At 43.8% G+C, this 27569-nt stretch overlaps 1 protein-coding gene across 6 annotated transcripts in view; it reads left to right on the forward strand.

The window, feature by feature from the left end:
• LOC143981750 (uncharacterized) overlaps window positions 1-27569 on the forward strand; it is a 75992-nt gene that overhangs the window by 32421 nt on the left and 16002 nt on the right. For 3 of the 6 annotated variants that reach the window (XM_077479825.1, XM_077479829.1, XM_077479826.1), the window contains 7 exons: window positions 1250-1393; window positions 3432-3575; window positions 7190-7333; window positions 9477-9620; window positions 11903-12046; window positions 12453-12596; window positions 19694-19837. In XM_077479825.1, coding sequence (XP_077335951.1) covers window positions 1250-1393; window positions 3432-3575; window positions 7190-7333; window positions 9477-9620; window positions 11903-12046; window positions 12453-12596; window positions 19694-19837 — 1008 coding nt within the window. The remainder of the gene's footprint in view (window positions 1-1249; window positions 1394-3431; window positions 3576-7189; window positions 7334-9476; window positions 9621-11902; window positions 12047-12452; window positions 12597-19693; window positions 19838-27569) is intronic. The other 3 variants (XM_077479828.1, XM_077479827.1, XM_077479830.1) reach the window with 3 other exon arrangements.

A 27569-nucleotide genomic window follows, 5' to 3' on the forward strand; every position in this document is an offset into this window, starting at 1 on the left:
GTTCAATACCTCCTTGAGCCACCTGGGGGGTGACCACACCTGGCCATTTGTATGACACAGTAGGAACCATGACAACTATGAACTTAGAGCATCAAACCCTTCCAGAAGGACCTCTTCACTACTTCAGGTGGTGACATGGTCTGTTCCTACCTGTCTGTGCACATGACTTTGTAGCATTTTGAGAAAATAACATCAGTCATCTTCAAACTTTCAGTAGAATAGGCCCGCAGCTACCCTAGCTGAGACTTTGATTAAATGCAGACACATGGCAGGCTTGCCCAGCGGGTAACAGCCCACTAGGCTGTGATTTCCCTCTCAGGGACAAGACACCTCTGTTCCAAGTCTCATAGTATTTATACACACCGCAGCCTCCATCTGGGCACTATGCCCCAGGAATTGACCAGGCCTGCATAAATATTCAGCTGCTGCTTACACTTTCCCAGCCCACTATCTTCCAGAACCTTTCCTAACAGGCAGGGGGGAAAAGTCAACCCTGCAGCCAGTAAAACACAGAACAGATCTCTAGGATCCAGCACCTGTCAGAGAGCCAGAATGGCTCTAGGACCCAGCACCTCACATGGACCTTTATAAGAAAGTCAGCCCTTGACTGAAGTGCTGTTTGATCTCAACTGTTACTGATGTTCCTGTGTTTCCTGTGATCCTTGATTACCGACTCAGCTTGTTCCAGACCTGTCACCTGCATGCCTCCTGACCTTGACCTCAGCTTGTTAAATGGATCTCCTCAAGCTGCTACCTGTCTTGACCTCTGCTCCCACCTAACCTTGTCTCCACTGCTATCCACCTGACACCGAACCTTGGCTTGACCCTCTGTCTCAATGACCCTGGTTACCTGCTACATCTCACAGGCGCACTTTCCTGCAGCAGCCCCGCAGCACATCAGCGGTGTTCCTGAGCCTTTCCTGCAAGCAACTCTGCAGGCCACCTTTGGGCCTGACTACTCCTGTCTCACCTCCAGAGGTGTCTAGAACTGAGCTGCAAGGGAAGCCCTCTCTCCATTGGCCTCCAGTACTTTGGTACCTGATACAACCACATCTACATTGATTACAGTGAGCCAGTCTAAAGTTTCCTAACTTTACCTATCTCGGAGGGTGCTACACACTTATTCTTTAAGCCACACATTTGGAGGAAAATGTCCTCATAGTTCCTTATAAAAGCCAAAAACTTCTATGTGCAGCATGTGAACATTGTTAATTGCTATTTCAAAAAAAATATTTTCAATTCTTCATAGATAAAGCTCAGTGCTCGGTGAGTCCGGCGGACAGAAAAGAATGCGGCTATCCAGGAATTAGTTCCAAAGAATGCCTTTCCAGAGGATGCTGCTTTGACTCATCTATTCCCGAGGTTAAATGGTGCTTCCACAAAAAGATCTACAGTAAGGCTTTTTCCTATGCTATCATTTACATCAGGGATCCTCAAACTACGGCCCTCCAGCTGTTGCGAAACTACACATCCCATGAGGCATTGTAAAACTCTGACATTCACAGACATGACTAGGCATTAAGGGAATTGAAGTTCCTGAACAACTGGAGGGCCATAGTTTGAAGACCCATGATTTACATTATTGTTATTATTATTATTATTATGTAGCACTAACCCCGAAGGAGCTTCTGGTTTGATTGGGCTTACTGTTACCTTCTTCACCTCGATTTGCATCTAGGGGTTTCCCGTGGTAGATGGCCCAGAAACTAGAGACTGACGACCGATCCACTTAAAGGGATTTTTATTTGCAAAAACGTAGTTAAAGAACAGTCTCTTAAGCCCCGTACACACGAGCGGACTTATGTCTGACAGACTTCCGAAGGAGTTCTGCCGGAGTTCTGCCGGAGTTCCGACAGAGTTCTGACGGACTTTTCGAATGAGCGGACTTGGCCACACACAATCACACCAAACTCCGACGGATTCGAACGTGATGACGTACGACTGGACTCGAATAAGGAAGTTCATAGCCAGTAGCCAATAGCTGCCCTAGCGTCGGTTTTAGTCTGTCGGAATAGCATACACACGAGCAAATTTTTCGGTAGGAACTGGGTCCAGCGGAGTTCCGTCTGAAAAATTTGAAGCATGTTCCATTTTCTAAAGTCTGTCAGACTTTTGCGAATCAAAAGTCCGTTGCAGCCCACACACGATTGAAAAGTCTGACGGAATCATTCCGTCAGACTTTGGATGTCGAAAAGTCCGCTCATGTGTACGGGGCTTTAGTATAGGATCAGAGGGTTAGGAAGAAAGTTTAGGTACTCTTAGTGTCAAAGTCAATAATAAAGGACTTGCTTACTAGCTTACAGCTTACAGCCATTCACAGCTGGATGTTCACTCAAGTTGGATAGTCCCTCTCTCACAAGGCCTAGCAGCCAACAGGGTGCTTAAATCAGGAATAAGTCTCTGCCACAGACTTTGTTGTAGAACATGTAGGAAACTAGGACTTGTAGAACACTCGTATGGTACCAGTATCTTTCAGCCGGTTCGGCGATAGCCACGAGATTGGATCCACATAGGTCCCTCAGCCTCACCAGGCTCTTGCTAAGAAGCCAACCTGTACATGGCCTTCTTCTGAAGAGTCCTCCCCTGGATAGCTATGAAGTTGCTGGGCCTCTCCACAACCGGAGATGGCACTAGATCACCTCAGAATCCTTTCCTTAGTTTACTTACTAGCCAGCCCCGAGACATAAAGTCGGGTGGATCTGCACCCCAGGCCGTAGCCTTCCTGGGGGCTGGTCAGGAAGACCAGGTCCATGGAGTCAGAACATACTTCTGGACTGTAACCCCGAACCACGTGACATCTGCATCTTAAGTACCCTCTCCCAGAATGCACCGCAAGAGTGACACTCCCACTGGGATAGTTCTGAGAGAAAGTGACCTTAAAGCACCCAACCAGACTGTGTTTCTATGCCTGCCAGAAGAGACAGTGCCCCTATGGCCAGGTTGAACACCCTATAGTCCAGTCAGACTGATGCTGAGGTCAAGATTTGGAATAATTATACCCAAACCAAACTGCAGTTCAGGTGTAACATTAAATAAAAAAAAAACATCTTCAGGAGCTGGCGCTACAATTATAGTACACTAATTTTATAGTGGCAACTGAAATTCTCTACAATAAAAACATGGTAAGTATCTGAATTCGACTTGATATTCGCCTCTCTCAGTCCCTTATATAGAAGAGCTCAGACTGGCAGAGAAATAAGTAACCAAAGAGCCAGTCATATATGCTACAGAGATCATGTGCTATATAAATGAGGGTGGATTATTTAGGTCATGTCAACGGGCCAAAAAGTGCACTCTGTCTGAAAGTGCAATTCCTCTTTAAATCATTTGTTAAAAAATTAGGAGTTCTTTATAAGTGCTGAAAACTATTATGTGCAGCCTGTAAACATTATTGCCATTTCAAAAATAATATATTCAATTATTCTTCATAGATACGGCTCAGTGCTCGGTGAGTCCGGCCGACAGAACAGACTGCGGATATCCAGGAATTAGTTCTGAAGAATGCCAATCCAGAGGATGTTGCTTCAACCCATCTATTCCCGGGGTCAAATGGTGCTTCTTCCCCAACAACTACAGTAAGGGTTTTTTCTATGCTTACAATCTAAAAGGGAAGGGAAAGTGATACAAAGAGATAATAACTGTTGGGGGGGGATCAGTTGATGGAGAAAATACAATTCAGCTCTGAGGCAGGATAGGCTGCACTAATAAGGTGAGTTTTCAGAGATCATCTAAAGATGGAGTAGGAGATAACTGGAGAGGTTGAGAGTTCCAAAGGAAGAGAGATGCCTTGAAGTCCTGAACTTAGGAATAAGTGACGAGGGAGCTAGAGAGCAGCGGTGAAAGGCTTCCTTTTTGTGTCTGCACAGCTCCACCTCTATGGGGCTCTTCTACTCTCATCTCCCAGTAAGGAGATAGTCCCATAGAAGTCCAAGGGCTTGTAATATGTACAGTAGGCACTGCCAGGAGAGGAAGCCATTCACCACTGAATATAAACAAACTCTGCAGGCTGCGTGTAAGCAGGTCAGGCCAGCTGTAGCCGCATGAACCTTGCCCCCTAGGGACCTCTCGGGAGTATTACAATAATTGCTTCATACACTTTAATAAATTCAGGGTGTCTTATCCACTGTCGGCCCTAAGGCCACAATGCTCTTACAGCATCACACCCTTCCCCAAGGACCATGTCTTCCTTTTCACTACTTCAGCTGGTGACATGGTCTGTTCCAGTTATGCATTTGCAGCATTTTGAGAATGTAACGCTTAGTATATATCTAACTCCACCAGCTTGATTCACATCTTTACAATTTGCCATTCTATCATGTTCCACCATTAGCTGCACAGGAAAGACACTCTATTTCACTCAGCAAGGCCTTGCACTTTGTGACTCTAGACTCGGTCCAGAGACAGGCCTAGTACCGCAGCGGGCTCCAACATGGAGACCCATTCACTAAGTGGGGAACATAAAGTATCACCTGTTCCCTCACCACCAAGGCCTCTGTTGCCTGCCACCATCACGGCTCTCACTGTTATCCGGCTGCTCCTTCTTCTGTCCTTCCAGCACACTAAGTTACACATAACCTCAAATATGAAAAAGGTTACAGTTGTTGCCAGACATCTCAGTCTTTACAACCCGGAGTGTTAAATGTGAACTCACTTTTCTTCTTAACCTGGAGGGCTAAATATAACTTCAGTGCCAGTTCCCAGTTCTTTGTGATACACCATGACTACACTTCACTATATTCATGATTTTCTCTTCCTAGTTAATGACACAGACAACTTCTTCTTTAACTAGTTGCCTGATGGTGGGGTGGTATGGCTCTCGTTCTGGGACGCCCATGGGGGCGCACAGCGGCAGCGATCGCCGCACTGCACGACCCTGAGCTCTGTAAAGAGCTGCGTCCACGGCTCTTTAACCATGTGATCGGATGTCTCGAATCACAGCCAGTCACATGTAAACACAGAGATGCTGGTAATCGACGCTCCTCGCCTCACACTGACAGAGTGTGTGGCGAGGAGAGCTGATCAGCAGCATCTCCTCACAGGAGACATCTACACATGTAATTAGGGCCCTGATCATCAGTGCCCTGATTACAATAGCGCCACAAATCAGTGCCAGTAATGAGTGCCCACCACTGCCAGCAATCAGTGCCTAGCACTGCCCACAAGTTCCATAAATCAGTTCCCATTAGTGATGCCAGTCCGTGCTGGCTATCAGTCTCGCCTATCAGTGCTGCTCATCAATGCCCATCACTGCTGTCCATCAATGCCCATCGGTGCCACCCATCAACCGCCTATCCATGCCGCCTATCAGTGCCAATAAGTATCTATCAGTGTCACCTAACAGTGCCCATCAGTGAAGCCTATCAGTGCTCTTCAGTGCCACATATCAGTGCCCATTAGTGCTGTATATTAGTGCCTCCTCATTGGTGCCACCTAATCAGTGCCCATAAATGCTGCCTCATTAGTGCCACTTAATCAATGCCCACCAGTTCCATCTATCAGTGCCCATCAGTGCCGCCTCATCAGCGCACATCAGTGAAGGAGAAAAATGACTAAATTACAAAATTTACTGGTAGATCAAACCCAGCAGTGATTAAATACCACCAAAAGAGAGCTCTATTTGTGTGAAGAAAATGATAAAAAAAATTCTTTGGGTACAGTGTATCATTACCGCGCAATTGTCATTCAAAGTGCGACAGCACTGAAAAAGCTGACAAATGGCCTGGGCAGGATGGGGGTGTAAGTGCCCTGTAGGCAAGTGGTTAATAAAACTCTGTTTACTGAATATGAATAAAGTATATTTGAGGTAGCACATGAGTAAATCTACTTCACATGCGTTTCTGCATAAAATGTAATACACCCAAAGGGCTTGCGCATATTTTTGGCTGTGCATTTGGCTGTACTGTTGCATAGTGGTGCTGCTGATTTGTGGTGATGTTCATACCAGAATAGTTGGGGAGTTAGGAAGGATAAAGTCCATTGCTGTGGCTGCTCTAAGTAAAGAAAGTCTGCGGAGCTGCAGCCGCAGGCTGTGGGCGGAGGGACGGCATGACAGTTGCTATGACTGCACTGTCGCTGTTTTAAGGAGAATAATAGGCCGCTTTAAGAGAGGACCGGTAGGCGGGGATGTGGGCGGAGCCTGTAGTTTCGCCGGGAAGCCGAGCGGAAGCCAGGGCAGTCGGAGAGCGGAGGAGGACGAGATTCCCACCCACTCCCCCTTTTTATTGGAGGTTGTTTGGGGGGCTCGTTTACTGGGGTGGGCAGTTTTTTGGGGTTAGTTGAAAAGGTTAAGTGATGCAGGTGGAGAATATGTTGTACCCATCCATGGTGATGGGGGTGATTGGATCTGTACTTCCCGGTTACATGGGGTTAAACGGGAAGGGTAAAAGGGGTAGGTCACTGCACTGGTTTGGGTATAGCCTCAGAGACAGGGGATTCCGTCTGGAGGTCAAGAGGTTAAAGAAATGACTGATGTAGTGTGCAGTGACCAGCGGGTTCTTGGGTATGCTAATGACCCATGATACAATACAAATGGAAAGTTGTTTACGTTTTAATAAAAGTTATTTATGGAAAGTTTATATTTGATATATATATATTTTAGTTAATAAATCAAGGCCTGTTGGCCATTTACTCCAAACATAGTCTGGTCATTTGTTAATGGGGGGGGGGTGGGTTTGGAGGGGGTTTGGGGTAAGGTTGGATAGCGGGAAGTGTCAGTCAATACAGATCTCACGGGTCCCGTTGGAGGGGCATGCAGACAGTGAAACAGATTACATAGTACACCGTCCTCCTCTCTGCACAGCTCCCACTATGGATGGCCCCAGACTGGGTTGGTTCCCCTGTATTTATGCCCTACATATAGAGAAGTGACACATATAAAGGGGAAGCCATGTCACAAAATATATCAACCCCCTACATGCACCAGCCAAGACTTAAAGGTAAACCTACAAAAATGCAGCTTAACAGGAAAAATCCTTCTACCAAGTAAGCACCTCTTTACATTCGTTCTCATGGATCTCATCTGAGGGAGGGTGGGGTAGTTTAGGTCTGGGCAAAGAGGCTAAAAGTGTATTTATTCTTTAAGTCGCGCATTTGGAGGAAAATAGAGCCTCATCAGCGCCAACAACATGTGCAGCCTGTATAAAATATTAATTACTATTTAAAAAAAAATTTTTTAAACTATTCTTCATAGATGAGGCTCAGTGCTCGGTGACTTCAGCTGACAGAATAGAGTGTGGATATCCAGGAATTAGTTCTAAGGAATGCCATGACAGAGAATGCTGCTTTGACCCATCTATTCCCGGGGTCAAATGGTGCTTCCGCTCAAACGACTACAGTAAGGGTTTTTCCTATACTATAATTTCTATTAATATTATTATAATACGCTATTTTTATAGTGCCAACATTTTCTGCAGCTCTCTACAATAAACACAGTATAAGTACATGAAATTGGCTTGGTATTAGCCTCTCACAATCCCCTATGTAGCAGAGTTCAGGCTGGGAAAGAGAGAACCAACCCAAAGAGCCAGTCATATATGCTAATGTGGTCATGTGCAGTGTTGGTCATCTTACTTTAAAAAAGTAATTAGTTAAGTTACAAATTACTTCTCCCAAAAATGAATTGCATTAGTAACTCAATTACTACATTGGAAAAGAATTTAGTTACTCAGCAAAGTAACTGTGACTTTTTTTTAAATATTCTATAGACAGGACTAGCGAAGGAAGCGAATGTCGCCGCCTCCATCGAAGAGACTGACACCTTGCTATTCCGTTGCCTGGTATGGCCAAAAAAAAAACGTGGGGGTCCCCCCAAAGTCCATAGTAGACCCTTATCCGATCACGCAGCCTGGCTGGTCAGGAAAGGGGGTGTGCGAGCGCCCCCCCCCTCCTGAGCCCTACCAGGCCGCGTGCCCTCAACATGGGGGGGTGCTTTGGGGCCCCCCACCCCAAAGCACCTTGTCCCCATGTTGATGAGGACAAGGGCCTTTTCCTGACAACCCTGGCCTGCTCTTTTACCGTTAGCTCTTTTACTAGTGGAGGAGCCCGGCTTTCTCCTTCGTCGCCTTTGAGGGGACCCCCACGCCATTTTTTGGCATAGGGGTTCCCCTTCAAATTCATACCAGGTGACGGGGCTCGCAAGGTGTCAATCTCGCCGATGGAGGCAGCGACATTCACTTCCTTTGCTAGTCCCGTCTACCTGGTCCTGGGCAGTAGACGTAATTGCGGTAACACCTCCCAAGTAATGGGAACGGCGTTACCATGGGGGGAAGAGTAATCAGTTACCCTCTAAAGTAACTGCTTTAAGTAACTCCGTTTATTTTAACTGAGTTACTTACATCACTGGTCATGTGCTAACGAGGAACATGTTGATAGAAGGAGTGTGCAGAGTGACAAAGAGATAATCTCATAAGTCTGCTGCTTCTAATTCTACTGTCCAGTCACATGGGGAGGGAGTTACTGAAATGCAGCAGAGAAAAATCAGGTTCTTTTTATTGCTACGTACAACTCTTGTGACTGGATGGACAGAGTAAAAATTAAAAAAGTAAAATTGTTTATTTAACTGCCTGGGCTTCAGACTTCAAGAATAAGTGCACTTATTCTTATGACTTTCCCCTGACCTAATGGATCCTACCCTACTCACCTTGACCCAATAGCTGCAACCTCCATTGTTTGTTTACATTCAACAGCGAAAGGCTGCCTTTCTTTGTTGTGCCTGCAGAATTCAGCACTACCTCTATGAAGCTTGTCTACGTCCATCTCCCAGCCAGGAGACGGTTCCATAGAAGTCCAAGAGCTTGTAATGTGCAGGTGCGGCCAGAAGAGGGAGCCTATCATCGCTTAATGTAAACCAACTCTGGTGCCCATGCTCATTGGATCTAATCTGAGTAACGCCCTGTACACACGATAGGACATTCAGGCAACAGAATCCGTCGGATTTCTTCCGGCGGATGTTGACTCAAATTTGTCTTGCATAAACACGGTCGCACAAAGTTCTCGGAAATTCCGATCATCAAGAACGAGGTGACGTACAGCACATACGACGGGACTATAAAAAGTAAGTTCAATAGCCAGTAGCCAATAGCTTTCCTCTTCTTAATTTATTCTGCGCATACGAGGCACTTTGTGCGTCGGATTTGTATACATATATCGGGATTTAAACGATCGGATTTTGTTGTCGGAAAATTTTAGATCCAGCTCTCAAACTTTGTGTGTTGGAAATTCAGATGTAAAAAGTCAGATGGAGCCCACACACAATCGGAATTTCCGACAACACATTTTCCGTCGAAAAAGTCAGACTGTGTGTATAGGGCATAAGGGTGAGTTTGTTTGGGTTCAGTGCTATACACTTATTTTTTAGGTCACACATTTGGAGGAAAATGTCCTCATAGTTCCTCATAAAAGCCAAAAACGTCTATGTGCAGCCTGTAAACATTATTTATTGCTATTTCAAAAATAATATCTTCAATTATTCTTCATAGATAAGGTTCAGTGCTCGGTGAGTCCAGCTGACAGAACAGACTGCGGATATCCAGGAATTAGTTCTGAAGAATGCCATTCTAGAGGATGCTGCTTTGACCCATCTATTCCCGGGGTCAAATGGTGCTTCTTCTCCAAAACCTACAGTAAGAGTTATTCCTATACGTACAATCTAAAACAGAGGAGCAAGTAATACAGTTGATGTAGAAAATAAAATTCAGCTCTGAGGCAGGCTAGGCTTCCCCAAAGAGGTGAGTTTTTAAAGATTACCTAAAGTTGGAGTAGGAGCTAGGCGGAGAGATTGGGATAGGAAGTTCCAGTAGAAAAGAGAGGCTTCGAAGTCCTGAGCATAGAAGTTGGTGATGAGAGAACTGGACAGCAATGGTGAAAGGTTTCCTGGTCAAACCTGCACATTACAGATCCACTTCGATTGGGCTAATCTCCTTCCATTTCCCAGCAAAGAGATGTTCCCATAGAAGTCAAAGGGCCTATAATGTGCAGATGCAGCCAGGGCAGGAAGCCATTCACCACATAAACTTTCAGCCTTAATGCCACAATGCACTTACAGCAAACCCTTCCCGAAGGACTGTGTCTTCCTCTTCACTACTCCAGCTGGTGACATGGTCTGTTCCTACCTGTCTGTCCACATGACTTTGTAGCATTTTGAGAAAGCAACACTTAGGCTCCATGCACACTGGAGCTCATAAACTGCAGTTTATTGGAGTTTGGGCGTTTTTTTAAAAGCCCATAAACTCCACTCTATGTTAGCCTATGTGTCCATGCACACATGGATGTTTTTTAGCTTTAATGAGAAGTGGAGTTTATGGGCTTTTTTCTGAACGGCAGAAATTTGCGTTCAAAGTGCCGTTTTCACCGACAAAAAATGACAAAAGCCTATAAACGCTCATAAACGCTTATAAACGCTCATAAACACGCATTAATTAGTGTTCGGCATTCTATTTTTTCAATGCATTGTAGGAGTCTGGAATGCACTGTGGGATTTTTGGAGTGTCCTCTGTATTTTTATCAGTGTGCATGGAGCCTAAGTAAATACTTAACTCCACCACCTTGACTCAGATCTTTACAATTTACCACATTATTATGTTCCACCATTAGCTGCATAGGGAAGGCATTGTATTTCACACAGCAAGCCTTGCACCCCAGTGGACTCCAATTCCAGTTATTAAGCGAGGAACATAAAGTATCAACTGTTTCCTCACTACCAAGGCCTCTGTCATCTGCCTTCTGTCCTTCCAGTGCACTAATTACTCAAGAATTAACCAGGTTACACTTGTTGCCAGACATCTCAGTCTTTACAACCCTTAAATGTGAACTCACTTTTCTTCTAAACCCGGAGAGTTAAAGAGACAGTAACTTCACTCACAGTTTTTTGTGATACACAATAACTACCCATCACTATATTTCATGATCGTAGTTGCCCCACAGCCAGACACAAAAGTCACATTCACTCCTTTGGCTCATTGAACAGTGTAGAGGTATGCTTGTCTGATGCTTTATTGTAGAACTTGAATTTGGATAGGTTCAGGGTAACTGTGGGAGTCTCCAATAACTTTTATTGTGAACTTGAGGACACTAACTATCTCCTTGATTGCAGCAAATGTTGGAGTTTTTTCAGGAATATCTTCAGCAGCAGCAGTAATGTGAGCATAAGTCCATGCTAGCAGCAAATAGTTGACTGAGCTCTCCATGACACCACACACAGTGTCCCCTTTGATCAAACTGACCCTAGTACAAGAGGAATGGCAATAGCATACAGTCTAAATGATCACTCACACCAGCCTGTACTCACTAATGTTTTGGATAATTCATTGCCTCCTTCCAATGTCTGCTAGGCAATTTTCCCATGATACCAGACTAGATCCCCAGGTGAAAAGTCCCTCAGTCAGCTGCAGTAAACTTTCAGTGGAATAGGCCACCAGCTAACCTAGCTGGGATGCAGACACATGGCAGGCTTACCTAGAGAGTGGACAGAACCCCCCCCCCCCCCCCCATCTCCTTCGCCAGAACAAGATGATTGAGAGTATTTATACACACACCCAACCACCATCTGGGCACTTCTCCCCAGAGATTGAATAGGCCTGCATAAATATTCAGCTGCTGCTTACACTCTCCCAGCCCACTACCTTCCAGAACCTTTGCAGACAGACAAGGGGAAGCAGTCAACCCTGCAGTCAGTGAAACACAGAACAGACCCCAAAACAATCACATCTACACTGATTACAGTAAGCGAGAACTAAATGTACCTAACCTAGAACCTCTCTCAGAGGATGCTACACGCTTATTGTTTAGGTCACACATTTGGAGGAAAATGTCCTCATAGTTCCTCATAAAAGCCAAAAAACTATGTGCAGCCTGTAAACATTATTAATTACTATTTCAATAAAAAAATATTTTCAATTCTTCATAGATAATGCTCAGTGCTCGGTGAGTCTGGCTGACAGAAAAGAATGTGGGTATCCAGGAATTAGTTCCAAAGAATGCCTTTCCAGAGGATGCTGCTTTGACTCATCTATTCCCGGGGTCAAATGGTGCTTCCACAAAAAGACCTACAGTAAGGCTTTTTCCTATGCTGTGATTTCCATTATTATTATAATACACTACTTTTATAGTGGCAACAGTTTCTGCAGCTCTCTACAATAAAAACAGGGTAAGTACCTGAATTCAACTTGATATTCACCTCTCACAGTCCCTTATGTAGCAGAGCTCAGCCTGGCAGAGGAAGAAGCAACCCAAAGAGCCAGTCATATATGCTACAGAGGTCATGTGCTATATGAGTGAGGGTGGGATTGTTTAGGTCAAATCAAATGGCCAAAAAGTGCACTCTTTCTGAAAATGCAATTCCTCTTTAAGTCGTTTGGTTAAAAAAATGAGTTCTTCATAAGACCTGAAAACTATTATGTGCAGCCTGTAAACATTATTGCTATTTCAAAAATATTATTTTCCGTTATCCTTCATAGATACGGCTCAGTGCTCGGTGAGACCGGCTGACAGAACAGACTGCGGATATCCAGGAATTAGTTCCGAAGAATGCCAATCCAGAGGATGTTGCTTCAACTCATCTATTCCCGGGGTCAAATGGTGCTTCTTCCCCAATGAGTACAGTAAGGATAATTTTGATACTCGTAATCTACTCTGATACCCCTAACTAAAATCTAGTGGAACCAATTGCCTCCAGAAGGTGCCCAATTTGTAAATAGAGTCCACCTGTGTGTAATGTATTCTCAGTATAACTACAGCTGTTCTGTGAAGCCCTCAGGTGTTTGTTAGAGAACCTTAGTCAACAAACAGCTTCATGAAAGCCAAGGGACAAGCCAGACAGGTCAGGGATAAAGTTATGGGGAAGTTTAAAGCAGGGTTAGGTTATAAAAAAGTACGCCAAGCTTTGATCATCTCACGGAGCACTGTTCAATCGCTCATCGAAAAATGGAAAGAATATGGCACAACTGCAAACCTTCCAAGACATGTCCGTCCATCTAAACTGACAGGCCGGGCAAGGAGAGCATTCATCAGAGAAGCAGCCAAAAGGCCCATGGTAACTCTGGAGAGATCCACAGCTCAGGTGGGAGAATCTGTCCACAGGACAACTATTAGTCGTGCTCTCCACAAATCTGGCCCTTATGGAAAGTGGCCAGAAGAAAGACATTGTTGAAAGAAAGGCATAAGAAGTCCCATTTGCAGTCGGCGAGAAGCCATGTGGGTGACACAGAAAACATGTAGAAGAAGGGGCTCTGATCAGATGAGACCAAAATTGAACTTTTTGGCATAAAAGCCAAACGCTGTGTGTTGGGGGAAAACGAACACTGCACATCACCCTGAACACACCATCCCCACTGTTGAAAAATGGTGGTGGAAGCATCAGGTTGTGGGAATGATTTTCTTTAGCAGGGACAGGGAAGCTGGTCAGAGTTAATGGGAACATGGATGGAGCCAAATACCGGGCCAAACCTTTTAGAATTTGCAAAAGATTTGGGACTGGGGCAGAGGTTCACCTTCCAGCAGGGCATTGACCCTAAACATACAGTCAGAGCTACATTGGAATGGTTTAGATCAAAGCATATTCATGTGTTAGAACGGCCCATTCCAACTCCAGACCTAAATCCAATAGGGAATCTGTAGCAAGACATGAAAATTGCTGTTCACAGACGCTCTCTGTCCAATCTGACAGAACCTGAGCTATTTTGCAAAGAAGAATGGGCAAAAATTTCACTCTCTAGATGTGCTAAGCTGGTAGAGACATCCCCAAAAATACTTCCAGCTGTAATTGCAGCACAAGGTGGTTCTACACACTTTTCAGATACTTAGTTATAAAAAAAATTGAAAACCATTTATCATTTTCATTCCACTTCACAATTATGTTCCACTTTGCTTTGGTCTATCACATAAAATAACAATAAAACACATTTACATTTTTGGTTGTAACATGATAAAATGTGGAAAATTTCAAGGAGCGTGGATACGTTTTCAAGGCACTGTACTTCCATCTCTCAGTAAGGAGATAGTCCCATAGAAGTCCAAGGGCCTGTAATATGTAGGCACAGCCAGGAGAGGAAGTCATTCACCACTGAATGTAAACAAACTGCAGGTTCTATGTGAGCAGGTCAGGCCAACTGCTCACAAAACTAACTTTACAGAGCTCACTGACATTCATGGAAACACTCACATTTCAATGTCAAACAACACCCCAGGACACCTTTCACATACTACTGTACTACAGACTACCGGAACCAAAGACACACTTCTTTGCACCTTTTATCAAATCTCTACATACACCTTGAAAACCAAAAATCTCCTGCTACTTGGGGACTTTAATCTCTGGGCAAACTCCCCCCAGGACTCCATCGCTACTGCTTGCACCACCCAACTGGAAGCACTAGGCCTTAGACATGTGCACACTGAAATATTTCATTTCGGAATTTAGTTTTCATCCAAAAAACAAATTTATTTAGTTACTCCCGAAATTCCTTTTTATTTATTTTGTTTCGTTAAAAAATGCATTTGCCCGAAAATCCGAAATAATTAAGGTCGAATCTGTCATTGAAGGCTTATGGTGTCTTAGTGTACGACGCTGCAATCGTACATTTCCGGTCGAATGTTCCGCCTACAAGCTATAGTAGAATTCTAATGTTGTGTGACACTAGTAATAATTATATTTATTAATTATTATTACTAGTCAACTAAATTAGAATTCTTCTATAGCCTATGGGTGGAGCATTTGACCATAAATGTCCACTCGCGGTGACTGCTTCGTCGAATCTTCATGTCGAATCTTTTCTCTCTATGTCGAATAATCTTGGACTAATAGAGTTAGGTTAGGCACCTTTTTTGCTATTGTCTCTATAATGTTGAATCTTTTCTCTCTATGTCGAATCTTTTCTCTTCATGTAGAATAATCTATGACTAATAGAGCTAAGGTTACGGGCATTCGACCACAGGTTTGATGGACACAGATTGTTATTGTCAGCGTCATGTCGAATCTCCTATCTATATCAAACTGTTGTCACAATGAAAATGAAAATAAAGCATTTGTTTATGTCGGATCTTTTGTTTTTTGTATTCTGCACGTTCGTTATCATTTGTTAAAACGATAACGAAAATACCCGAAATTCAGACAGAAATGCATTCGGACGAAAAAGAATGCACAAGTCTACTAGGCCTGCAGCAACTGATAAATGCCCCCATGAATGCTTCCGGCCATACCCTCGACCTCATCTTGAAACAAACATGGATATTAACACACTGGATAACATGCCATTGCCTTGGACTGACCACCACGTGATCAAATTCAAAATAAACATCACTTACCAAATACCAACACACTCAACGACAATACACTAGACAAGATCACAAAAGACACTATACTCACAACTCTTCAAAACGACACTATCCAACAAAATAGCAGTGTTAAAACAAAACTACTCAACTGAAGACACACTCAGCTCCCTTAACACAGCATTATTACAGACAGCAGACATAGTCGTACCAATACGCAGAGCACCCCTGTCACCCATGCTCTTTAACATCTATCTCTGCCCCGCAATACCTCTGCGACAAAATAAAGCACTACACCCCAGGTCACACTCTCCGGTCAACTAACCAGAACCTCCTCCACATCTCCAAGACCCATTATAAATTAAAAGGCGAACAAATGTTCGCAGTCCAAGTACCACAGCTATGGAATGCTCTACCCGTGGACATCTGCTCAGAAAAAAACTATCTAGCCTTCAGGAAGACGCTCAAGACCCATCTCTTCTGAAAACCCAGATGGGCACTGGCGGCAAAAGTGCCCTGAGGCGATTTAGTTTGCATATGTAGCGCTATACAAGTTATTCATTCATTCATTACGATAATTGCTTTATACTCTTCAATAAATTTGGGGTGTCTTTTCCACTGTCAGCCCTAAGGCAACAATGCACTTACAACATCACACCATTCTCCAAGGACCATGCCTTCCTCTTCACTACTTCAGCTGGTGACACGGTCTGTTCCTGCCTGTCCCGACACATAACTTCATAGCATTTTGAGAAAGTAATTTTTAGTATATACTTAACTCCACCAGCTTGGCTTACATCTTTCCAGTTTACCATTCTATCATGTTCCACCTTTAGCTGCACAGGAAAGACACTCTATTTCACTCAGCAAGGCCTTGCACTTTGTGACTCTAGACTCGGTCCCGAGACAGCCCTATCTCCAACATGGAGACCCATTCACTAAGTGGGACACATGAAGTATCACCTGTTCCCTCACTACCAAGGCCTCTGTTGCCTGCCACCATCATGGCTCTCACTGTTAGCCGGCTGCTCCTCCTTCTGTCCTTCCAGCACACGAAGTTACACATAACCTCAAGGATGACCCAGTTTACAGTTGTTGCCAGACATCTCAGTCTTTACAACCCGGAGTGTTAAATGTGAAGTCACATTTTTTTAGCTTAACCCGGAGGGCTAAATATAACTTCACTTCCAGTTCTTAGCTCTTTGAGATACATAATAACTACTATCACTATCTTTCATGATTTTCTCTTCCCAGGAAATGGCACAGACAACTTCTTCATTAACAAAACTTTGTTTACTGAATAGAAAAAAAGTATATTTGAGGCAGCACATCACTTCATATACTTTACATGTATGTCTGCATAAAATGTAACACACCCCTTAAGAGATGTGTATATTTTTGGCTGTGCGTTTGGCTGTGCTGTTGCATCATGGTGCTGCTGATTTGAGGTACTGTTCATACCAGAAAAGTTAGGGAGTTAGGAAGGATAAAGTTCATTGCTGTGGCAACCCTAGTGTCAGGTCACCAGAGGCTAGGTGAAAGGTGCACACCCATGGGGTCAGGAGTGCACCGCTAAGGTAGTGGACCCTACGGCTGACTGCAGATGGAGCTCTAGGTGGTCCAGGAAGCAGGTCCACTGGAGCACCAAAGCGGATCACACTGGGAGCTAGGGCATGAGATTCGCCAGGGCACAGATTCTAAGAGCCAGCAGGTATATAATCCACAGGAAATAGCTAACAGTTTTTCAGAGTACTCCTATATAATCTAAAAAAAGTCAAAGAAACTCCTCAACCCTTACCAACTGAAATGATACCATTTTTAAACAAAGTCCAATTACCCTCTGTGGACCCCAACACTTTAAAAAACCTCAATGATCCATTCTCTGTTGAAGAGACAAGAAATGTCATTCACTCATTGCTCCTGAACAAGGCCCCAGGAGCAAATGGATTATAAAGCCTTTAGCAATATTCTAGCAACATATCTAACAAACATCTTTAATCAAGTAGCCAAAGACCTTTGCAAAAGAAATGCTAGAAGCTATTATTACCATGATTCCAAAACCTGGTAAAGAGCTTTCCTCCCCCAAAAATGATAGACCCATATCACTATTGAACTTTAAGATTTAAAGATATACTCTAAGATACTGGCCAACAGTCTTCTTGATGTGACACCATACCTTTATAGACACCGATCAAGTGGGATTTGTTAAAGACCAACAAGGATCAGATGGCACATATGATTAATCTAATTCTGTTGAGCATAGTTGAGTCCCTTCTCTGCTTCTAAGCCTAGATGCAGAGAAGGCATTCGATAGCGTTCACTGGGGGTACCTCTCATAAACATTATTAAGGTTTGGGATTTCTGGGTTTGTACACAAAGCCATAATGTCATTATACACAATGCTCACAGCCAGATTGTTCACTTCTGGCAAAATTCCCAAAAGCTTTAATTTATCGAACGGCACAAGAAAAGGTTGTCCGCTTTCTCCTGCAATATTTTACTTAGCTATTGAGCCTCTGGCAGTAGTCATTAGAACAAACTCAAACATCAAAGGTATCAAAATATTACAAAATGAAGACAAATTGGGTCTACACTATATAGTGGACGACATAATTTTAACTTTGACAAAGCCATAAAAGTCTCTGCCTGAGGTTCAACAAGCTTTAGATAACTTTGGATACATCTCCCATTATAAGATTAATAACGATAAATGTTTTGCCTTACCAGTGAACATTCCACCAAAAACGTTTGACCTCCTAAGCTTCAACCACAAGTATAACTGGGACAAGTCATCTATCTCATACCTAGGAGTCCAACTGTCCTACCCAACCTCCAAACTATTTTAAGTTATTTATCCCAAACTCCTAACACAAATTCAAGATGATCGGCAAAAAAAAAATACAAAAAAACAAACTATTAACCCCTTTATAACACAAGAATTCAACTTTTATTCTACACTACCTGATAAAAATAAAATTATAGTAACAAATAAAACAGATTGGGAGATTAAAACACTTCAATCCTAATGGTAAATTAGTTCTTCCTACAAAAATCTGGCAATTTATTTAGTCAAAGAACAGGTTAAATACTAGGTTGATCATTTTTTTATAATTTTATGTCCTCATTTCCTATAAACGAGAAAAGCGCTAACATGGCCAAATGGGAAAAATAATTAAGCCAAACTTTCTCTTGGAGGTCATGGCAAACAGCCATCAAAATAAATGAATCCCAGCATCTTGCATTGAACACTGAAAACTCTCAAAAAATATTAAATCGCTGGTACTTGACACCTTACAAACTTTCCAAATATACACATCCTCCTCACCCATTTGTTGGAGATGTGACCACCAATTGGGTGCACTGTACCATACATTTTGGAATTGCTAAAATCTTTCCAGCTTCTGCAACGCAATTTCATCTTTTATTGCATACCTTACAGGTAACCCAATTCCACTCACTCCTGCAACAGCCCTATTGGGAATTAATCATGACATCTATCCTCTGACCTTTAGAACGGTTGTTGCCAATGTCTTAATAGCAGCTAGGCTTACCATAGCTAAGCTTTGAAAATCCAACACTGCTTCCAATCTTACTGATATAATTTTGAGACCTAATACACAGGCTCCTGATGAATTTATGTTAGCTCACAATTCCTATTGACAGTATGGTCCCATTGGGGTCAATAGGGCCTTAATGTTCCTAACAGTGAGTACATATGACAATATTATTCTATTGCACTAATCTGAATGTAGGTCTTAATGCTTAAATATTAAGTTCATATATATTTTTATGTTCTTATATCTAACTGAATATGTACCAAAAGTACTTGTTACATATATACATTTTGATACTTTAATAAAAAACTTAAGTTTAAAAAAATACAACTAAAAATAAAATGGCATTTTAGTCAAAAGACTAAAATACAACTAAAACTAAAATTACATTTTATTGAAAAGACTATAACTAATACTAAATCAAAATTTGATGTAAAAATTAACACCGTTGCAAGCCAAGCCTGCAAAAATTGTACCTGTACTAGAAAAAAAAACTATTTACACTTCTAGCGCTAGAGGGTTGTACATAAGCTCTACTAAACGGGAAGTGACATACAAACAGGGGAAGCCATGTAACAAAACATATTAACCCCCTACATGCACCAACCAAGACTTAAAGGTAAACTTATGAAAATGCAGCTTAGCATCAACAACATTCTACCAAGTACCTTCTTACATGCATTCTCGTAGATCTCAGTGAGTGAGGGTGGGATAGTTTAGGTCTGGGCAAAAAAGGTAAAAGTGTATTTATTTTTAAGTCACACATTTCCAGAAAAATTTCCTCATAGTTCCTCATCAGCGCCAACAACATGTGCAGCCTGTAAAAATTATTAATTTATATTTAAAAAATTATATTTTTCAATTATTCTTCATAGATAAGGCTCAGTGCTCGGTGAGTCCGGCTGATAGAATAGAGTGCGGATATCCAGGAATTAGTTCTGAGGAATGCCAATCCAGAGGATGCTGCTTTGACCCATCCATTCCCGGGGTTAAATGGTGCTTCCGCTCCAATGACTACAGTAAGGGTTTTTCCTATACTATCATTTCCATTAATATTCTTATAATACACAATTTTTATAGTGCCAACAGTTTCTGCAGCACTTTACAATAACAAACAGTGTAAGGACTAGACATGTGCATTCGTTTTCGTCCGAATTTCAGCTATTTTCGTTTTCGTTTTGACAAACGATAACGAAAGCACAAAATCCGAAAAACGAAAGATCCGACATAAATAAATGCTTTATTTTCGTTTTCATTGTTACAACAGTTCGATATAGAATAGGAGATTCGACATGACTCTGACAACAATCTGTGTCTATAGAACCTGTGTTCGAATGTGCCTAACCTTACCTCTATTAGTCCAAGATTATATAGAGAAAATATTCGACAGAGAAAAAAGATTTGACAGAGAGAAAAGATTCTGCAAGATACTGTCCTAAAAAGTGTTTGGGGACCCGGGTCCTGCCCCAGGGGACATGGATCAATGCAAAAAAAAGTTTTAAAAACGGACGTTTTTTCGGGAGCAGTGATTTTAATAATGATTAACCAGTTGCCGACCGCCGCACGACGATGTACGTCGATAGCATGGCACGGGCAGGCATATTGGCGTACATGTACGTCCCTTGCCTCCCGCGGGTCGGGGGCCCGATCGGGCCCCCGCCCGGTGCCTGCGGCGGTCGGTATTCGTGCGGGAGCGATCCCGGACGAGGGGACGGCCATTCGTTCATGGCCACCCCCTCGCGATCGCTCCCGACGAATAGGAATCCCCCGTGACATCACTTCCTCTCCTGTAATGTAAACACAGGAGAGGAAGTGATGTATTCTCTCCTCCGTGTCGGTATTTTTCGTTCCGACACGGAGGAGAGCGGATCAGTGAGTTGCACCAACACATCCCACACACAGTAGAACATGCCAGGCACACTCACACCCCCCCTTTACCCCCCGATCACCCCCCCAATTACCCCTGCCCCCCAGTCACAGTGACACCAATGTCATTTTTTTTTTTTTTTTTTTTTTTTTTGCATTGGTGTCATTTGTGACTGTAATAACTGTTAGGGCAGTTAGAGTTAGCCCCCTTTAGTTCTAATGTACCCCCCTAACCCCCCCAATAAAGGTTTAACCCCGTGATCACCCCCCGTCGCCAGTGTCACTAAGGCTGGGTTCACATTGCAGCGGTTTATGAGAACGAATGTGATTCGCACCGCACTGCAGTGCAAATCACATCCGATCTCTGTGCGATTCGAGTTCAGCCATTCGCCGCACCCGCCGCACCCGCCACACCCGCCGCACCCACCGCAAATTCGCACGGGACCCTTTTTTTGGCCCGCAGCAGAATCGGATCGCATGGGTGTTCACACCATGCGATCCGAGTTTGCAGATCGCACTGCGATATGCGAACTGATCTGGGGGTGTCAGTAACATTTCACTGACACTCCCAGCAGTTCGCATAGGGCAGTGTGAACTGCCGCCGGGAGGCATGCGATGCGGGAACCCGCCGCGGATTTGCGGCGTTTCCGCATCGCTCCAGTGTGAACCCAGCCTAATAAGCGATCATTTTTCTGATCGCCGTATTAGTGTCACAGGTGACGCTAGTTAGGCAGGTAGGTATTTAGGTTCGCCGCAGCTTTTTATAGCGCCAGGGACCCCCATATACTACCGCATAAAGCCCCCTGATTGCCCCCTAGTTAACCCTTTCACCAGTGATCACCATATAACTGTTACAGGTGACGCTGGTTGGTTAGTTATTTTTTATAGTTTCAGGGCACCCGCCATTTATTACCTAATAAAGGTTTAACCCCCTGATCACCCGGCGGGTGTCATTTGTGACTAATAACTGTTAGGGCAGTTAGGGTTAGCCCCCTTTAGTTCTAAGGTACCCCCCTAACCCCCCCAATAAAGGTTTAACCCCGTGATCACCCCCCGTCGCCAGTGTCACTAAGGCTGGGTTCACATTGCAGCGGTTTATGAGAACGGATGTGATTCGCACCGCACTGCAGTGCAAATCACATCCGATCTCTGTGCGATTCGAGTTCAGCCATTCGCCGCACCCGCCGCACCCGCCGCAAATTCGCACGGGACCCTTTTTTTGGCCCGCAGCAGAATCGGATCGCATGGGTGTTCACACCATGCGATCCGAGTTTGCAGATCGCACTGCGATATGCGAACTGATCTGGGGGTGTCATTAACATTTCACTGACACTCCCAGCAGTTCGCATAGGGCAGTGTGAACTGCCGCCGGGAGGCATGCGATGCGGGAACCCGCCGCGCATTCGTGGCGTTCCCGCATCGCTCCAGTGTGAACCCAGCCTAATAAGCGATCGTTTTTCTGATCGCTGTATTAGTGTCACAGGTGACGCTAGTTAGGCAGGTAGGTATTTAGGTTCGCCGCAGCTTTTTATAGCGCCAGGGACCCCCATATACTACCGCATAAAGCCCCCTGATTGCCCCCTAGTTAACCCTTTCACCAGTGATCACCATATAACTGTTACAGGTGACGCTGGTTGGTTAGTTATTTTTTTATAGTTTCAGGGCACCCGCCATTTATTACCTAGTCTCACTAGTGTACCCCTAAATTTAGGGGTGTCTACTTTCCAAAATGGGGTCATTTGGGGGGGGTTTGTGCCATCTTGGCATTTTATGGCCTTCAAAACTGTAACGCCCTTAGAAAGCCTGAAGGCGGTGCTTGGTTTTCGGGGCCCCGTACGCGGCTAGGCTCCCAAAAAGTCACACATATGTGGTATCCCCGTACTCAGGAGAAGCAGCAGAATTTATTTTGGGGTGTCATTTCACATATGCCCATGGCATGCGTGAGCAATATATCATTTAGTGACAACTTTGTGAAAAAAAAAAAAAAAAAAAAAAAGTTTGTAATTTTCCCGCAACTTGTGGCAAAATATAAAATATTCCATGGACTCAACATGCCTCTCAGCAAATAGCTTGGGGTGTCTACTTTCTAAAATGGGGTCATTTGTGGGGGTTTTGTGCCATCTTGGCATTTTATGGCCTTCAAAACTGTAATAGGTAGTGAGAAGTGAACTCAAAAATTTACGCCCTTAGAAAGCCTGAAGGCGGTGCTTGGTTTTCGGGGCCCCGTACGCGGCTAGGCTCCCAAAAAGTCCCACATATGTGGTATCCCCGTACTCAGGAGAAGCAGCAGAATTTATTTTGGGGTGTCATTTCACATATGCCCATGGCATGTGTGAGCAATATATCATTTAGTGACAACTTTGTGAAAAAAAAAAAAAAAAAAAAAAAGTTTGTAATTTTCCCGCAACTTGTGGCAAAATATAAAATATTCCATGAACTCAACATGCCTCTCAGCAAATAGCTTGGGGTGTCTACTTTCTAAAATGGGGTCATTTGTGGGGGTTTTGTGCCATCTTGGCATTTTATGGCCTTCAAAACTGTAATAGGTAGTGAGAAGTGAACTCAAAAATGTACGCCCTTAGAAAGCCTGAAGGCGGTGCTTGGTTTTCGGGGCCCCGTACGCGGCTAGGCTCCCAAAAAGTCCCACATATGTGGTATCCCCGTACTCAGGAGAAGCAGCAGAATTTATTTTGGGGTGTTATTTCACATACGCCCATAGCATGTGTGAGCAATATATCATTTAGTGACAACTTTGTGTAAAAAAAAAAAAAAATTTTTTTTTTTGTCATTATTCAATCGCTTGAGGCAAAAAAATTAAATATTCAATGGGCTCAACATGCCTCTTATCAATTTCCTTAGGGGGTCTACTTTCCAAAATGGGGTCATTTGGGGGGGTTTTGTACTGCCCTGCCATTTTAGCACCTCAAGAAATGAGATAGGCAGTCGTAAACTAAAAGCTGCGTAAATTGCAGAAAACGTACCTTAGTTTGTAGATGTGACAACTTTTGCGCAAACCAATAAATATACAATTATTGACTTTTTTTTTACCAAAGACATGTGGCTGAATACATTTTGGCCTAAATGTATGACTAAAATTGAGTTTATTGGATTTTTCTAATAACAAAAAGTAGAAAATATCATTTTTTTTCAAAATTTGCGGTCTTTTTACGTTTATATCGCAAAAAATAAAAATCGCAGAGGCAATCAAATACCATCAAAAGAAAGCTCTATTTGTGGGAAGAAAAGGACGCAAATTTTGTTTGGGTACAACATTGCATGACCGCGCAATTACCAGTTAAAGCAGCGCAGTGCCAAAGTGTAAAAAGACCTCTGGTCATTTACCAGCAAAATGGTCCGGTCTGAAAGTGGTTAAAGTGAAACAATAAAAGTGTAATATTCCTTTAAATTTCGTAGGGGGGGGGGGGTTGTCTATAGTATGCCTGTGAAGGGGCGCATGTTTCCCGTGCTTAGAACTGTCCCTGCACAAAGTGTCATTTATGCAGGAAAAAAAGTCCTTTAAAATCACTCGCAGCTATTATGAATTGTCGGCTCCCGTAATACAGAGAACACTCATTGAAAGTCATTGATAAAAAAATAAATAAATAAATAAATAAAAAAGCGTGGGGGTCCCCCAAATTCAATTACCAGGCCCTTCAGGTCTGGTATGGATATTAAGGGGAACCCTGCCTCAAATTTAAGAAAAAATTTGACGTGGGGTTCCCCCTAAATATCCATAACCAGACCCTTCAGGTCTGGTATGGATATTAAGGGGAACCCCGCGTCAAATTTAAAAAAAAATTGACGTGGGGTTCCCCCTAAAAATCCATACCAGACCCTTTATCCGAGCACGCAACCTGGCAGGCCGCAGGAAAAGAGGGGGGGACGAGAGAGCGGCCCCCCCTCCCTCCTGAACCTTACCAGGCCACATGCCCTCAACATTGGGAGGGTGCTTTGGGAGTCTGTGACCCCTCAAAGCACCTTGTCCCCATGTTGATGAGGACAAGGGCCTCATCCCCACAACCCTGGCCGGTGGTTGTGGAGGTCTGCGGGCGGGGGGCTTATCAGAATCTGGAAGCCCCCATTAACAAGGGGACCCCCAGATCCCGGCCCCCCCCTGTTTGAAATGGTAAGGGGGTACAAAAGTACCCCTACCATTTCACAAAGAAAGTGTAAAAAATGGTTAAATAAAACAAACACACTTTTGAAAAATTCCTTTATTAAAAATAAAAAAATAAAAAAAAGATTCCAGCGGCGGTAATCCACTCTTGCTATCCAGCGACGGACGGTCATCTCTCCAGCGATGTCTCATCTCATCCAGCGCAGCGAATCCATCCTTCTTCTGTCTCCGTGTAGGAGACACTGCAGGCATTCCGGCGGCTGACGTTTCTTATATACGGAGGGCGGGGTCACCCGTCACCTGACCCCGCCCCCCTCTGACGCAAGGGGAAACCCGGGGTTCCCTGTGACGTATGGGTGACCCCGCACCCCTCTGATGTAACACAGGCAGGTTTCCGTTACATCAGAGGGGGGCGGGGTCACCTATACGTCACGGGAAACCCCGGGTTTCCCCTTGCGTCAGAGGGGGGCGGGGTCAGGTGACGGGTGGCCCCGCCCTCCGTATATAAGAAACGTCAGCCGCCGGAATCCTTGCAGTGTCTCCTCCACGGAGACAGAAGAAGGATGGATCGCTGCGCTGGATGAGATGAGACATCGCTGGAGAGATGATCGTCCGTCGCTGGATAGCAAGAGTGGATTACCGCCGCTGGAATCTTTTTTTTATTTTTTTATTTTTAATAAAGGAATTTTTCAAAAGTGTGTTTGTTTTTTTTAACCATTTTTTACACTTTCTTTGTGAAATGGTAGGGGTACTTTTGTACCCCCTTACCATTTCAAACAGGGGGGGGCGGGATCTGGGGGTCCCCTTGTTAAAGGGGGCTTCCAGATTCTGATAAGCCCCCCGCCCGCAGACCTCCACAACCACCGGCCAGGGTTGTGGGGATGAGGCCCTTGTCCTCATCAACATGGGGACAAGGTGCTTTGAGGGGTCACAGACCCCCAAAGCATCCTCCCAATGTTGAGGGCATGTGGCCTGGTAAGGTTCAGGAGGGAGGGGGGGCCGCTCTCTCGTCCCCCCTCTTTTCCTGCGGCCTGCCAGGTTGCGTGCTCGGATAAAGGGTCTGGTATGGATTTTTAGGGGGAACCCCACGTCAATTTTTTTTTAAATTTGACGCGGGGTTCCCCTTAATATCCATACCAGACCTGAAGGGTCTGGTTATGGATATTTAGGGGGAACCCCACGTCAATTTTTTTCTTAAATTTGAGGCAGGGTTCCCCTTAATATCCATACCAGACCTGAAGGGCCTGGTAATTGAATTTGGGGGACCCCCACGCTTTTTTTTAAAATGTATTTATTTATTTTTTTATCAATGACTTTCAATGAGTGTTCTCTGTATTACGGGAGCCGACAATTCATAATAGCTGCGAGTGATTTTAAAGGACTTTTTTTCCTGCATAAATGACACTTTGTGCAGGGACAGTTCTAAGCCCGGGAAACATGCACCCCTTCACAGGCATACTATAGACAACCCCCCCCCCTACGAAATTTAAAGGAATATTACACTTTTATTGTTTCACTTTAATCATTATTAAAATCACTGCTCCCGAAAAAACGGCCGTTTTTAAAACTTTTTTTTGCATTGATCCATGTCCCCTGGGGCAGGACCCAGGTCCCCAAACACTTTTTAGGACAGTAACTTGCAAATTAGCCTTTAAAATGAGCACTTTAGATTTTGAACGTTGGAGTCCCATAGACTTTAATAGGGTTCTAAAGTATGCTATATACTAGCTCCGTCGAATCTTCTTTATACATTGGACAGACACCATAAGCCTTCAAAGACAGATTCGACCGTAATTCATGTGGATTTTCGGACGAATGCAATTTTTGAACGAAAAACGAAATAAATAAAAACGAATTTCGGGAGTAACTAAATAAATTAAGTTTTCAGACGAAAACGAAATTCCGAAACAAAATATTTTACTCTGCACATGTCTAGTAAGGACCCGAATTTGACTTGATATTAGCATCTCTCAGTCCCTTATATGACTGGCTCTTTGGGTTGCTTCTTTCTCTGCCAGTATGAGCTCTGCTACATATGCTAAAGTGGTCATGTGCTAACAAGGAACATGCTGATAGGAGGAGCGTGCAGAGTGACAAAGATAATATCATCAGTCCAATGCTTCTCCTTCTACTGTCCAGTCACTGGGGGAGGGGGGTTACTGAACTGCAGCAGAAAAAAAAATCAGGTCCTCCTTATTGCTAGATACAGCTGTGCATTGGGCAGAGCTGTGTAGATCTTGGGATTGGATGGACAGAAATACAAATCCTTTGTCAAATAAAATACTTTAACTGCCTGGGCTTCAGACTTCAAGAATAAGTGCACTTATTCTTTTGAATCTCCCCTAACCTAAAGGATCCTACCCTACGTACCATGACCCAGTAGCTGCAACCTCCATTGTTTGTTTATATTCAACAGTGAAAGGCTCCCTTTCTTGGTCGCGCCTGCACAATTCAGCACTATGTCTATGAAGCTTGTCTATGTCTATCTCCCAGCCAGGAGATGGTTCTATACAAGTCCAAGAGCTTGTAATGTGCAGGTGCGGCCAGAAGAGGGAGTCTGTCATTGCTAAATGTAAACCAACTCTGGTGTCCATGCTCATTGGATCTAATCATAGTAAGGGTGTGATTGTTTCGGTTCGGTCAAAGGGGCAAAAAGTACACTTCGTCTGAAAGTGTACTTACTATTTAAGACTTGTTGTTTCGGAAAATTAATTCCTCATAAGCCCCAAACAACTTTAATGTGCAGCCTGTAAACATTATTTATTGCT

The sequence above is a fragment of the Lithobates pipiens genome, unplaced genomic scaffold (assembly GCF_037356315.1).
Source record: "Lithobates pipiens isolate NorthernLeopardFrog02 unplaced genomic scaffold, aLitPip1_a1.2 Scaffold_16, whole genome shotgun sequence".
In the NCBI taxonomy this organism is placed as follows: Eukaryota; Metazoa; Chordata; class Amphibia; order Anura; family Ranidae; genus Lithobates; species Lithobates pipiens.